The 13,576-nt window shown below is 59.1% G+C and overlaps 1 protein-coding gene across 3 annotated transcripts; it reads left to right on the top strand.

Moving 5' to 3' along the window:
* The first annotated feature begins 1,158 nt into the window (after window positions 1-1,158).
* Window positions 1,159-11,402, top strand: ZNF444 (zinc finger protein 444). Of its 3 annotated transcripts, none has more exons than XM_072968404.1 (5): window positions 1,159-1,337; window positions 5,707-5,755; window positions 6,507-6,840; window positions 8,561-8,648; window positions 10,254-11,402. In XM_072968404.1, exons 3-5 carry the CDS (start codon window positions 6,529-6,531, stop codon window positions 10,859-10,861), a joined length of 1,008 nt encoding a protein of 335 aa, XP_072824505.1. In that variant the 5' UTR covers window positions 1,159-1,337; window positions 5,707-5,755; window positions 6,507-6,528; the 3' UTR covers window positions 10,862-11,402. The 3 variants fall into 3 exon arrangements, with proteins under 3 accessions (XP_072824505.1, XP_072824507.1, XP_072824506.1); XM_072968405.1 differs by lacking the exon at window positions 1,159-1,337 and adding an exon at window positions 1,647-1,681; XM_072968406.1 differs by lacking the exon at window positions 5,707-5,755.
* The last annotated feature ends 2,174 nt before the right edge of the window (window positions 11,403-13,576 follow it).

The raw sequence follows: 13,576 nt of genomic DNA, 5'->3' as shown, positions 1-13,576 counted from the left end.
AGTTCTGCAGCTCTGCGAGTGCTGCCTGGTTTCTTACCGGGATCCAGGTTGCTGTCACAACTGAGCTGTAATACCAAGCTGTAACACATTCTTCTGCAACATTTTAATCTGGGTGGGAACAAGATCAAGGTGTATCCGTAGCAGAAATCGGTGTGGCTAGAACACATAGGACAAGAGGGGAGCGGTGGGTAGAGAGGTGGGTGAGGGTACATAAGGCGACAATGAGGAGGTTGGTTTTCACCCAGTCTCGGACAGGAGGCTCTGACTCAGCCACTGACTGCTTGTGAAACGAGGGGAAAAGTTATTGTCCATCTAATGAATGCTTGTTATGCGCCAGCAACTGTCACACCCTGTCTACACAGCAGTCCGGGAGGTGGAGGTGCAGGCGGGAGCAGACTCCTTGACTCCTTCTCACCCTCACTGCACGGAGGAATCCAGGTGTGGACCGGGCGGTGACTAGCCCTGGGTCCACGTGGTTCTGAGCCGTCTGTACACTGAAGGTCCAACTCATCTCTTAGTTCCTTCCGTTCAGGCAGAACCCGTGGTGGATTCATGAGGAAGGAAACAGGCTGGAAACCGCGTGCCAGGCTCAAGGGAGGAGCAGGGCGCCCTGGCCGCCCCGGGACCACGCTCCCCTCACGTCCGGATCCGGCGTCAACCTGGGAACTTACTAGTTCTGCACGGGTTGGGGAGGGGTGAAGCGCGACCGTTGTCAAGGAGACGCACCCCGCAGGCCCTGATTGGCGCAAAACTCTGGGCCAGCCCCTCCTCCCGCCCGCTCCAGGGGCCCCGGGCCCCATTTCCCGAGTGCCGGCAGCCCCCTAGCCTCCTCCGGTCTCCACGGCAACGCCTCCATGGCTGCTCCTCCTTCCCCGGCTCAAGAAAATCAACCCCTTCGTGACTTCTGCGCATGCCCGGGGCGAGCGCGCGCGGGCCAATGGGAAGGCCTGCATGCATTCTGGGAAATGTAGTCCAAAGTCTGGCGCGCCGAGAGGCCATATTTGCGAGGACCAATAGGCCGCTGGCGGACCTTAGATGCATCTTGGGATATGTAGTTCTAGCGCTGGCGGAGCCATTCGAAGACCGGCGTGAGTGGGTCGCCACGGCGAGGGCCAATGGGAAGCCGTCTTTGCCGCTATGCTTCCTGGGAGATGTAGTTCTCGGGTAAGGACAGCAAGGTTGTAGGGGGAACGGACCGCAGGGTCTCTGGGAGTGTTGAGGGGGAGGGGAAAGGATGAGTTTGGCGCAAAGCCTGCCGGGGCATGGAGTCCTGGTGAGTTCTGTGCGCATGTGCGAGGAGGCGAGGGGGCTTGAGGGGCCTCGCCCGGGAGAGTGAGGTGAGCGAGGGGGGTAAGGAGGGAGGGATTGGTGGGGGGCGGTTGGACGAGCTTTGGGGAGAGGTGGCTGGAGGCTGGAGGAGGAAGAGGAGGAGGGATGGGAGATTCGCGGGGGAGGGGATAAGGAGGAGGCCGGGGGAGGGGGAGGGGTGGGAGCGCGAACGGGATGGGGAGGGTCGGGAAGTGGGAGGGGGTTGTGGGTCCTGGGGGCGGAGGACGCGGGAGAGAGTTGGAAACTGAGGGCGGGGGGAGGGTCGGGAAGCGGGAGGGGGAGGGCATTCCGGCGCGGGGTGGGCTGGGCCCTGCGGAGGAGGCTGGGGCGCCGGACGGACCCCGGGCGAGAGGTTTGCGGGTAGGGGCTCGGGGGAGGGTCGTGGTCCTGCCGCGGGCGGGTGCAGGTGGTTCGTCTCGCGCGTGTCTTTGCGAGTTGGGTCGCACTTTCACGGAGTTGTGAGGTTCCCGAGGACGAGACCAGTTGCCCCGTTCCGTTCCTTTCTTTCCCGATGAAGAGTGCCCCCCTCCGTCCCTAGCCCGCTGGAAGGGGTTAAATTCGTGGGCGTGCGGTGCTTCAGGGATGTGAGTGTTCTTACTCCCGTCCGAAGCTGCCCTCCCCTCAGCCCCAGTCACCGTTTTCTTTCGTGTTTTAACCCTTGTTGCAGCTCACGCTTGGGTTTAATGCGCGTGCTTGTTTTGTGCGTAGAGGCAGCCCCCGCGCCTCCCAAAGTCACAAGCACAGTGCACGCTGACTGCCTGAGGGCTAGCTCAGCGCCGTTGGGCGCTGTTCTCAGCGTCTTTGTATTCGTCGTATCTTGAATTATGAGCGCGACTCTTCGGTTAGTAGGACTTTTCTCCCGGCTTTACAGCCGGCAAAGGGAGATTCGGTGTGTGGAAGGTACCGCAGCTTGTCCAAGGACAAATAGCTGGGACGTGGCAGAGCTGGGATTGGCTCCAGGGCCCTTGTGCTCTGAGTAAATATTTGTCTAGTGGACGGGTGGCTCTCCGCCGGGGGCGACTGTGTCCCCCAGGGGACTTGTGGCACTAACTGGAGACATTTTGGGTTGTCACAAGTGGGGAGATAGAGCTGGCATCTGCTGGAAAGAGACCAGGGATGCTGCTAGTATTGTACGTTACATAGGGCGGCTGCCACGACACAGGATTACCGCGCCCCACAGGTCACTAGTGCAAGGGTCGGAAACCCAGGGCTGTCCAGGCCGGTCTTCACTGAACGCTTCTTCTGTGCATGGTCTCTTCGATTCATGCTTCCCGCAACCCCCGTGGGGCCGGGGTTACTGCAGGTGGGGAATGTGAGTCCAGAGAGGGCATGTCACACGTGCAAGGTCACACCATGGATAGATGGCGGAGTTGAAAGTGGGAGCCAGGCAGGCAACTCTGGACCGTGTCTCTTAACCATTAAGTTAGTCCAGCAAGAGGAGGTGCTAGGTGCAACCGATGTGGGCTCTGGAGTCGACAGATTCCGGGTTCAGTACTACACGGACACAGACAAAGGAATGTTACAGGTGCTTTACCGGAGGTGGCACGGGGCACTGTGGCAGCACCAGACCACTGGCCCCTCCCTGGACAATAGGGCTTGGTTTTCCCAGCAGAGCGACCTTTTGTGTGTGTGTGTGTGTTTTGTTTCATTTATTATTATTTTCTTTATTGAGGCACGGTTGGTGTATAACATTAGCTTCAAGTGTGCAGCTAGTGATCTGGTGTTTATATATTTTGCAGAATGAATGACCGCAATCATTCTAGTTAGCCTCCATCACCATCTAGTTACAGAACTTTTTCTTGTGATGAGGTGGTTTAAGGTCTACACTTACCAACTTTCAAATATGCGACACGGTATTATTAGCTGTCGTCACCATGTTTTACGTTATGTCGCCATGACTTGCTTATTTTGTAACTGGAACTTTGTGCCCTTTGACTCCGTTCACCCATTTGGCCCAACCCCCACCCCTGGCCTCTGGCAACCACCAGTCTGTTCTCTGAATCTATGAGCTTGTTTAATTTTTTTTCGTACCACTTATAAGGGGCATCATATGGTATCTGTCTTTCTCTCTGACTTATTTCACTCAGTAGAATGCCCTCGAGAACCATCAATGTCTTCACAAATGGCAAGATTTCATTCTTTTTTTAATGGCTGAATAATATTCCACTGTGTGTGTGTGTGTGTGTGTGTGTGTGTGTACATATATCACATCTTTTTCACCCATTTATCCATTAATGGACACTGAATAATATTCCACTGTATGTATGTGAGTACATCCGTATATATGTATGTCTGTGTATATATACATCACATCTTCATTTACTCATCAGTGACGCTGCTTCCACTTCTTGGCTATTGTAGACAATGCTATGAATATGGGGTGCGTGTATTTTTTCAAATTAGTGTTTTCATTTTCTTTGGGTAAATAACCAGAAGTGGAATTGCTGTATCAAATGGTAGTTCTGTTTTTAATTTTTTGAGGAACCTCCATACTGTTTTCCATAGTGGCTGCATGGAGTGACAGTACATGCTTTCTCAGGGGCAGACCCTGAGCTAGGTGACCCAGGACCCAGAGGAGTCGGACCGGCCCTGCCCTAGGAGCTCACTGTGGCTGGCCGGGAACGTGGGTACCTGAGCTCCTCCCTGAGATCACAAGGTGCTTCGGCCTGATGCCCAGGGCCTCGCTCACTCAGTCAGACTGCATTCCCACCCTAGAGGGAACTCTCGCAGCAGAGCAGGCTTCTCTGCATCTTTTGAGACTTGGCTCTGGCCTTGATCCTCTGGGGAGGCTTCCCTGCCACTCCCAGGCTAGTCCTAGGATGGGTGGGTGAGTGGGAGGTGATGCCGGGACCAGCTTTAGAGCCTGACAGACATAGGTGTGACATAAGCCTCTGCCACTTATCAGCTGGGTGACTTTGGGCCAAGATGCCTTTACATTGTCCAGCTGCGAAATGGGGGCAGAAATGCTAATCGCACAGGGCCAGTCATCTTAGTAATTCTCTTTCAGTGTCAGCCAGCATGCTGGGCTCTTATATGTGGTCTCTTGCCCTCGTGAAGCTTAAATTCTTGTAAGAGAAGACAGTGTGTGATAAGACCCAATCTTATTAAAACGCCAAGATAAAATTAATAAGGGGGATGTGATAGTAACTGCAGGGAAGGATGTGTGGGTGATTTGGGGAAGCTCTCTGAGGTGGGAAGAGTGGCATCAAGGTCTCAAAGGTGAGGAGCCAGCTGAGCAAAGATGGGGGCGAGGGAGCAGCAGGTACAAAGGCTCTGAGGTAGGAACAGCCTTAAGTCTGAGACGAGAATCAATGCCTAGCGGATGGGCACGGCTGTGCGCCGATAAAACTTTATTTAAACAAACAGGCTGCTGGTCAGTGTTTCTCAAAAGGTTTTTTAACCCAGGACCCCTTCATACTTTAAAACAATCTTTGAAGACCCCCTCCCAAAGCACTTTTTTTTTAATTGACGTATAGTTGGTTTGCAGTGTTGTGTTAATTTCTGGTGTACAGCATAGTGATTCAGTTTTATACATATATAATATATGTATGTCTATGTATATTCCTTTTTGTATTCTTTTCCATTATAGGCTATTACAGGGTATTGAATATATAGTTCCCTGTGCTCTACAGTAGGACCTTGTTTACCCCAAAGCACTTTGGTTTACAGGAGTTACGTCTGCTGGTTGTGCTATCATATGAGAAATTAAGGCTGAGGAATGTCAAATTGTTGATGCATTTAAAAACAGTGGTAGCCAGCTCTTCATGTGCTAACATAATTGACACCTTTTAAGTGAAAAATAACCATGTTTTCCAAAATGAAAAGTTGGAAGTGTGGCATCTCACTGTCTGGACTTGAGCAGCTGGATTCTCACATCTGCCTCTGCTTTCGGCCTGTGGCCACAGCCTCTGGAAAGCCCCACCGTGTGCTCAGGAGGGAGGGTTATCTCGGGGACCAAGGTTCCAGGCCAGGCTTATTTGGGGCTGGATCATTCTCTGCTGTGGGGCTGCCCGTACACTGTAGGGTCCTTAGCAGCATTCCCACCCCCCCCATCCAGAAGCCAGCAGCACTGCTGCCCCCAACCCCTGTCCAACGATCAAATGTCTCCAGACCTTTCCAGGTGTCTCCCCGGAGTAACGCCACCCCTGGTTGAGAGCCCCTGCTCTGGGCTCTTGTGTCATCCTCACAGCTGAAGCCATTGCCTCGTCTGAGAAGGGGAAGAGGAAGTGGAGGGCACACAGCTTCCTGGGGGAGAGCGGGGGGGGGGTGTTCTTACAAAAGATGTGGTTGGGGGCCCATTAGCATCTTGGCCTGTTGGGTGGCCGTAACAGAATACCCCAGACCAGGCGGCTTCAATACCACGTTTCTTTCCCACAGTTCCGGAGGTCTGGAGGCCAGGATCGTGTGCGGGCGGATTCAGTGTCTGGTGAGGCCCCGTACCGGCTTGCAGACGGCTGCCTTCTTGCTCTGTCCTCACACGTAGGAGAGGGCACCCCCTCTTCTTACCAGGCCAGCAGCCCTGTAGGAGTAGGCTGCCACCCTTAATGACCTTATTTAATCTTCATTTCTTCCTAAGAGCCCATCTCCAAATACAGTCTGGTCGGGGTTAGAGCTTCACACATGACCTTGGAGGTGGGGGGGTCACGGGTCTGTCCACAGTGGGTAGCAAAGAACGGATGGGGGCTTTGAGCGTCCTAAAGTGTCTGCCTCGGGGCTGGAGGGCTGGAACACGGTCGGGCACAGTGGTGCTGTGACAGCGCACAGCCTCTTGAGAGTCTGCTGCAGGCAAGTCCCCTGGGCATGCTCTGCTGCTTAGTCCTCACAGTGATGTTCAGAGGAAAGGGAGGACAGCAGGGCCCAGGGTCACCCCGGGAGGGGCAGAGCAGAGGTGTGAACGCCTTGTCCCCGGGTGGGTCACGATCGCCCCTTCCCCAGCACCTGTTGTGCATAGACTCTGAGTGTGGCTCCTCGCTGGAGGGCCTGTCCCTTGGCCGCACAAGGCAAGCGGCTCTTCATCTTAGGGGAAACCAAGGCACAGAGCAGCGACGTTGCTGCTCCCGAGTGAGGCGCTGTGGCTCGAGACCCCATGTCCCTGCGCTCCTGTCCCCTGCACGGCGGAGACGCTGGGCCCAGGATGACAGAGCTGGTCTCTCATGGCCGGGCTTCCCTCCCCGCAGGCACTGCTGCCCCACCAGCCCCATGGAGGCCCCGGCCCCGCAGCCCGTGAAGCAGGAGTGCCTGGCCTCCGAGGGCCTGCGCCTGGACTCGCCGTGGCACCGCTTCCGCCACTTCCACCTGGGCGACGCACCCGGGCCGCGCGAGGCGCTGGGCCTGCTGCGTGCCCTGTGCCGGGACTGGCTGCGGCCTGAGGTGCACACCAAGGAGCAGATGCTGGAGTTGCTGGTGCTGGAGCAGTTCCTGAGCGCCCTGCCCGCCGACATCCAGGCCTGGGTGTGCAGCCGGCGGCCCCAGAGCGGGGAGGAGGCCGTGGTCCTGCTGGAGGAGCTCTGGGTGAGCGGGGGTGGCTGCGGGAGGGCCTCGGCCCGAGGGATCGGCCCCTGCCCTAAGCAGACCGACAGCAGGTGCCATGGCCCGAAGCCCAGGGTGTGGCTGCAGTGGGGACGCTCTAGGACAGGTGTGAGCAGGGCCCACAGGACCTTCTGGCACTTGGTACAAGTTCGGGGTCCCCAGGAGCACCTGGTCTGACGGTTGGGTGGAAGGACTCAGGACTCACTGAAAGCTGTTCTGCTCACAGTTATGGTTGGTGGCGGCGAGTGGAGGGTCACCAGGGCCAGGAGAGGAACCGCGGGTACAGTGGGAGCTCCCCATTTAACCCAGGAACCGCCAGGCTGTTTCCCACCAAGGCTGCACCGTTTCACACCCCCCACCTCCTGGGAAGAGGGGTCCAGCTCCTGGGGCCTCTTACTGTCGTCCTCAGTGGACGCTGAGCGAATGACCGGAGGGATGGGAAACCTGTGTCAGACCGTCGGCCCTCTCTGTGATGGCTCAGAAAACGTTTCCCAGGAAGAGGTCAAGACGCAGGAGGGCCGAGGTGCGGGCGGTGGCCAGGCACGAGGCCCGCTAGCTCCCTGAGTGCCTCCAGCCACAGACCTGTCTGGGGGCCCTGGGGTCAGTTTGGGGGGCTGGGTGGAGCAGTCTTACCTGGAGCCCACACTCAGATGGGAGGACACAGCTCCCAGCCTCTGTGGGGCCCAGTGACTCCGAGTGATGTCCGCCCAGTTGCACCTGGGCTGGCACACCCCGTGGGTCCCCCACAGTCCCCGGGCAAACACAGGCCTGAGGACGTCCACTGCTGCGGGGGCCCCTGCAGGGTGGACGCGGGAGAAGTAACAACACATCCACACGAACCTCGTGCACGGGACTACGTGAGGGTAGCAGGGCAGTGTCACTCATAAGGGCATGTGGCCTGTGCACCAGCGGGGTGTCTCTTAGCCACAGGAGTGAAACACTGGCACACCCTGCAGTGTGGGGAGACTCCGAACCGTGAGGAAGGAGCCAGTCACTAGGACCCCTGGCTGCGTGGTTCTGTTCACATGCGATGCCCTGAGGAGGCAGACCCACAGGGGTGGGAGATTAGTGGTTCCCAGGGGCCGGGGGCAGGGAATTGGGGAGTGACTGCTCACAGGTGCCAGCTTTATTTGGAGGTGACAAAAATATTCTACATTTGATTGTGCTGACGGTTGCACAATTGAATACACTAAAACCCACTGAACTGTGCTTTAAGTGGGTGACTTCTGTGGTGCCCAGGACACTGTCTGCCGTTTGCTGTGGCCTGGACTTGGAGGTCCAGCGGGGGCCACCACAGAAGCAGGCGGCAGGTCAGCGCCCGCGGCACCGTAGCACGCTGAGCACGATCTCGAATCATGTCATGACAGAGCCGCTTTTTATGAAAGGCTCGGCGCCAGCGATGGCACAGAAGCCAGCCAGGCCAGCCCCTGTCCCCCAGAGCCCACCACCCGTTGGGGAGGTGGGCAGGCACAGATATGACAGTGCAGTGTGACAGTTCAGCTGTCCCCAGTGCAGAGGTCGACCAGACCTTCCAGGGAGGAAGGACGCCGACTCCGTACGAACTTCTCCCAAAAGCTGAGTGGAGGGAACATTCCCGGCTCATCCTGTGGGGCCGGCTTCCCCCAGAGCAAGTGACCAGACCGAGGCGGGAGGGGCGGCGGCTTGGGCCCCTCAGCTGGGACTGTGCTTCCTCTTGTCTCAGGGACCAGCGACGAGGGCACCTCGGGATGCGACCCCTGATGGCTCCAGGGTCGGCGTGGGAAAGGAAGAATGTGAGACGACGCCCCTAGGTGAGCAGCTCACCCCCTCCCCACACCTCTCCCGGCATCAGAAGCCCCTTGTCTCCCAGCCCAGGCGGGGATCCTCTCTCGTCCATCATTTGTTTGTTCAGTGAGCATCCCTGACGTCCCTGCTGTGTGCCCAGCCCGCGCTGGGCACTGGGGCAGGAGCGGAATCAGACATGGGTGGGGGTCGGACAGGACAGCAAGCGCTGGTGACGAGCACCAGCCGTGAGCACAGGCAGGCATGGCTCTGCCAGCTCCCTGCAATCCTGCCGCAGCCCTGGAGATACCCGGCTTTATCAGCCACGTTTTGTCACTGCAGAAACCCAGGTGCAGGGAGATGACATAGGATGAGGTGCCGGCCAGGCCAGGGTGGCACCAAGGCCATCTGACCCCAGAGCCTCTGTGCCAAGTTCTCAGCTCGGCGCAGCCTCCTGCAGTCTCGCAAGTCCCGTTGGCTCCTACTGAGTGGAGCTTCTCCCCACCCGGTGGATCTAGTCACTGTGGCTGGGGCTGTGGTGCTCAGTCCCCATTGGCCAGGCCCGCCACACGTACCCGAGCTGGGGGCGGGCAGGCGCTGGCCCCATCTGAGCACATGTGTTAGGGTGAGGAAGGGAAAATGAGGCTGAACCTTGTCAAAAGTAGGGAACAGACTATGGAGACAAAACCCAGGGGCCCCACCAGAGGCAGGAAGATGACTGGTGCCAGCGTTGAGCCAGGGGCTGGAGACCTGGGGGGACGGAGGGTGTCACTGACCTCCTGCCAGGGCCAGGAGCGGGGAGCTGAGGGGTCATCTCTGAAGTCGCACATGGAGGCAGCTGGATGGACGCCCACAGGGACAAGGAGGGACCCGGGTTTCCAGCTTGGGAGCCTGTGGTCTCAGGACAAAACACGGCCCTGGCCTGATAAACACCATCAGGACCCCCAGAGCACAGAGGATGCCTGTGGGCCTCCAGAAGAGGACAGACAGGGGTGGAAGCTCCAGAACACTTTCTGGGGAGGGCAGGTCGGGAAGGGAGCAAGGCTGGGAAGGCAGCCCTGAGGCAGTGCCCTCCTGTGTCCCTAAACAGGACGACAGCATTGCACCCGCTCTCACTGGGCCGCGTGGGGTCGGAGTGAGGACGCTCTGAAGTGCTCAGCACGGGGCCAGGCACACGGGGAGCAATCGACTTGTTAGTAACTCCTGTTTTTATCACACTTGTCCTAGTGTGACACTTAAAAACAAAGGTTGCTCATCTCCTTGGAACTCCATAGAGCAGTCTGAAAACCTGGAGAAAGGAAATGGGTGTTTCATCCACCCACCCAGCTTATCCCCCCACTTACCCAGCCATCCACCTACCAAGCCGCCCGCCCACCCATCCATCCAGGTCTACACCCTCTCACATGTATTCACTTATCTACCCACCCAGTTCCTCCTCTCCCGTTCGTCAGCCATCCGTCCAGTTACTGGGCGTTTACCGTGCGCCAGGCGCGGCGCTGTGCAGGGACACGGGGGGTGAATAAAAAGCTACCCCGCCCTGGGACTGCTCCGCTAACCGTGACACGGCCGCCCTCCCGGCCGCCCGCCGCCTCTTGCGCGGAGCTTGCCGCCCTGACTGCGCCTTTGCCCGGCAGGAGACTCGGCCCCCGCGGCTGACGAAGCGGCGACGGGGGACGCCCAGGCGGCGCGCGCCTACAAGCAGGAGCCGGGCAGCCCCCCGCCGGCCCCGCCGGCCCCGCCGGCCCCGCCGGCGCCCGGCCCGCCCGCCTTCCTGCCGGCGCCGGGCTCCGTGTCCTGCCCGGAGTGCGGCAAGGCCTCGCTGAAGCCGGCCCACCTGCTGCGCCACCGGCAGAGCCACTCGGGCGAGAAGCCGCACGCCTGCCCCGACTGCGGCAAGGCCTTCCGGCGCAAGGAGCACCTGCGGCGCCACCGCGGCACGCACCCCGGCGGCCCCGGGCCGGCCCTGCGCCCGCTGCCCGCGCGCGAGAAGCCGCACGCCTGCTGCGAGTGCGGCAAGACCTTCTACTGGCGCGAGCACCTGGTGCGCCACCGCAAGACGCACTCGGGGGCGCGGCCGTTCGCCTGCTGGGAGTGCGGCAAGGGCTTCGGGCGCCGCGAGCACGTGCTGCGCCACCAGCGCATCCACGGGCGCGCGGCGGGCGGCGGCGGCGGCGGCGCGGGCGGGGCGGCGGCGCCGGGCGCCGAGGGCGGGGGCCCTTGCCCGCCCTGGCCGCTGGGGTAGCCCCGCGCGCGCTGCCGCCCTCCTCCCGCACCAGCCCCTCCTCCGGCGGCGCCGCCCTGGTCAAGGCCTCCGATGCCCTAGCGTTCTCTGTTCCTTCCCCACTCTCTCTACGTGCCCCAGTCCTCACTCTTCCGGTGCAGCCCTCACCTCCGTCCTCACAGCCTCTCCCACCGCGCCGGAGGTGCGCCCTCACGTCCTCCTCTCCCCCTCCGTCGTCACTCCCTCCCTCTCCCCTGGGGTCCGGAGCCCGGAAGAAGAGCGAGGGCCAGAGCAGCGGGCACCCCCCCCCCGCCCCGTCCTCCATCGGGAGGAGGCCTGGGTCTTGTCCCTAGGCGACCCCTCAGGGCAGGCTGGAGGGCTGGGAAGGGTGGTGGTTCTGACAGGACAGACCTAGGCTCTGGCTTTGGGCTCCCTGGCCTGGCTCCTCCTCGCGAGCCAGGAAGGCCTGAGATGGACAGATACCTGCTCGTGGGAAGCGCTTTGGGGACGACAGTTCACCAGCATCTGGAGACTAATAAAGTCACTGATGTGTTGTGCAGGCCCCGAGTGTCCCGTTCTGTCCTTGGGTCTCCTCCCTGAGCTCACGGTGGAGGAGAGGGGCACTGCGGGCCCGCCTCGGATCCTCCTCCGGGGCACGTGGGGGGCGGGGCGTCTGGGCTCGGCCCAGGGGCCTGGTTCCTTGTCCTTGAACCTGGAGATGAGCTGAGCCCCGTGAGAGGCGATGGGAGATGGGTTTCCGCGGGCGTCTGTGCCGCTGGGGAATTGCTCAGACATGTGGTTTATCCAGCTCGCTCAGTGGCCCCAGGAGCCGGTTCCTCTGCCCCCTTCACAGAGGCAGGACTCCGTCTGGCGCCCAGCTGCCTCGGGTTGTAATCCTGACCTTACAGCTTCAGGCTACGTGATCTTAGGTCCCAACCCCTCTCTGAGCCTATTCCACGTCCGTCAGTAACAACAGTGGTACCCCCATCCCTTGCTAGGTGTAATATGTGGGGTAGGTCACCCCTCAGATATTATCAGTAGGTCTCTCCGGTGGCCCATTTTCCAAAGAGGAATCCAGTCTCCTGCTGGGGATGGTCCCAGGAGCCTGGTGGCTATCAATCTGGACCCCCAGGCGGAGGTGGTGGGGGCTCGAGGGTGGCTCACTGTTGGGTGCAGCCCTTGGCCAGCCCCCTTCTCTGAGTGCCCCCTCACTTCCGTTCTAAGTTCAGCACAGGATCCAGACCCTGGTTCCTTCTCTCCAGGGAAAGACAGTTGCTCGTTTGGGTGTCCTGGAAGGAGAGCTCTGGCCTGTCTGCACCCCCTGCTGATGTCTGACCCGCCCTCTCGGGTCTGGCATTGCCCTGGGCTCCTGTGTGTCCAGCGCCCGAGCCTGGGCTTCTGCCGGCCAAATCCTCCACAGTCACTGCCATAGGCTTTGCCAGCTCCTGGCTCAGAATCCAGCGCTGGTGCGTCTGTCCAGTAGACAGACCCAGGCCACGGGCCATGCCCTGGCTGCAAGGGCGTCTGGGAAAGCGACTAGCTGGATTGTCTGGCATGTATAGCCAGAGGCTGGCTCCGCCTTCCAAGACTGGTGACAGCTGGAGGAGGTTGGGTGCCAGGGAATCTCCAGGAGTGATGGTGACAGCCAGGGTGCCTTGGGCAAACCCTTGGGCCTTAGCACTCACCTTGAGAAACAGGGCTAAGAGCACTCCTGAGGAAGGGGCCCGTCCTGGAAGTTAAATGAGGGTGTGAATGCAACGCTTGCATTGCTGGGCCTGCGGAAGCTTCCGGGACCACGGGCTCGCCTTTCCTTCCGGAGGTCTCTGGCGCCACGTCCAGCAGAGGAAGCCAGCTGGGAGAGGCATGTCATCTGCCGCAGGACCTCACGAGGAGACTGGGAGGAGCACGAGGAGGTGGGATCGGGGGTGTCAGGCCAGGCTGGGTCTTTCAAGCACTCAGAGCCATCAGCTCCTTTCATGGTCATGACCCAAGGAGACAGGCACTGTTGTCACCCCGTCACACACATCAGGGAACCGAGGCACCAGAACATCCGTGGCTGGGCTGTGGTCTCGGATCTAAACCAGGTGGTCTGGCCCCAGCGCCCTGGTGGCGCCTGCTCATCACATGGCACTGATACGCCAGCACCTGCCATCGCTCAGGGCCCCTCGCTGCTGCCACCAGCACAGCCACCACCTGGGCTGTCGAGGCTGTATCCCTGACTTCCCTCGGGTCCCCCCACCCCCAACACACAGTGTCTGCCTGTGCAATGGTCCATCGAGGTATCCCCATCTCTCTCCACCTTTGTCACACAGGATGCACGGTGCCGACCGAGCCTTGGGGTGGGAGGGGCCCGAAAACACTGAATCACTCTGCTGTACCCCTGAAACCAACACAACTGTGTAAATCAACTGTACTTCAATAAAAACTTAAAACTAGATAAGTATTTGATCAATTTAAAACTAAATCAGTGTTAGATTTGCAAATGCTAACTACTATATATAAAATAGGTAAACAAGTTTATACTATATAGCACAGGGAACTATATTCAATATCTCGTAATAACCTGTAATGAAAAAGAACATGAATACAAATATATGTATATTCATGTATGACTGAAACATGTTGTATACCAGAAGCTGACACAACACTAAACTGACTATACTTCAATTTAAAAAAAAAGCTACACAAAAAAAACTAAATAAGCAAACAGTAGATGTTATAACGTCACTGCTGACT

This window comes from Vicugna pacos, chromosome 9 (assembly GCF_048564905.1).
Source record: "Vicugna pacos chromosome 9, VicPac4, whole genome shotgun sequence".
NCBI classification, from domain to species: domain Eukaryota; kingdom Metazoa; phylum Chordata; class Mammalia; order Artiodactyla; family Camelidae; genus Vicugna; species Vicugna pacos.
This window is presented reverse-complemented; position numbering and strand designations above follow the sequence as displayed.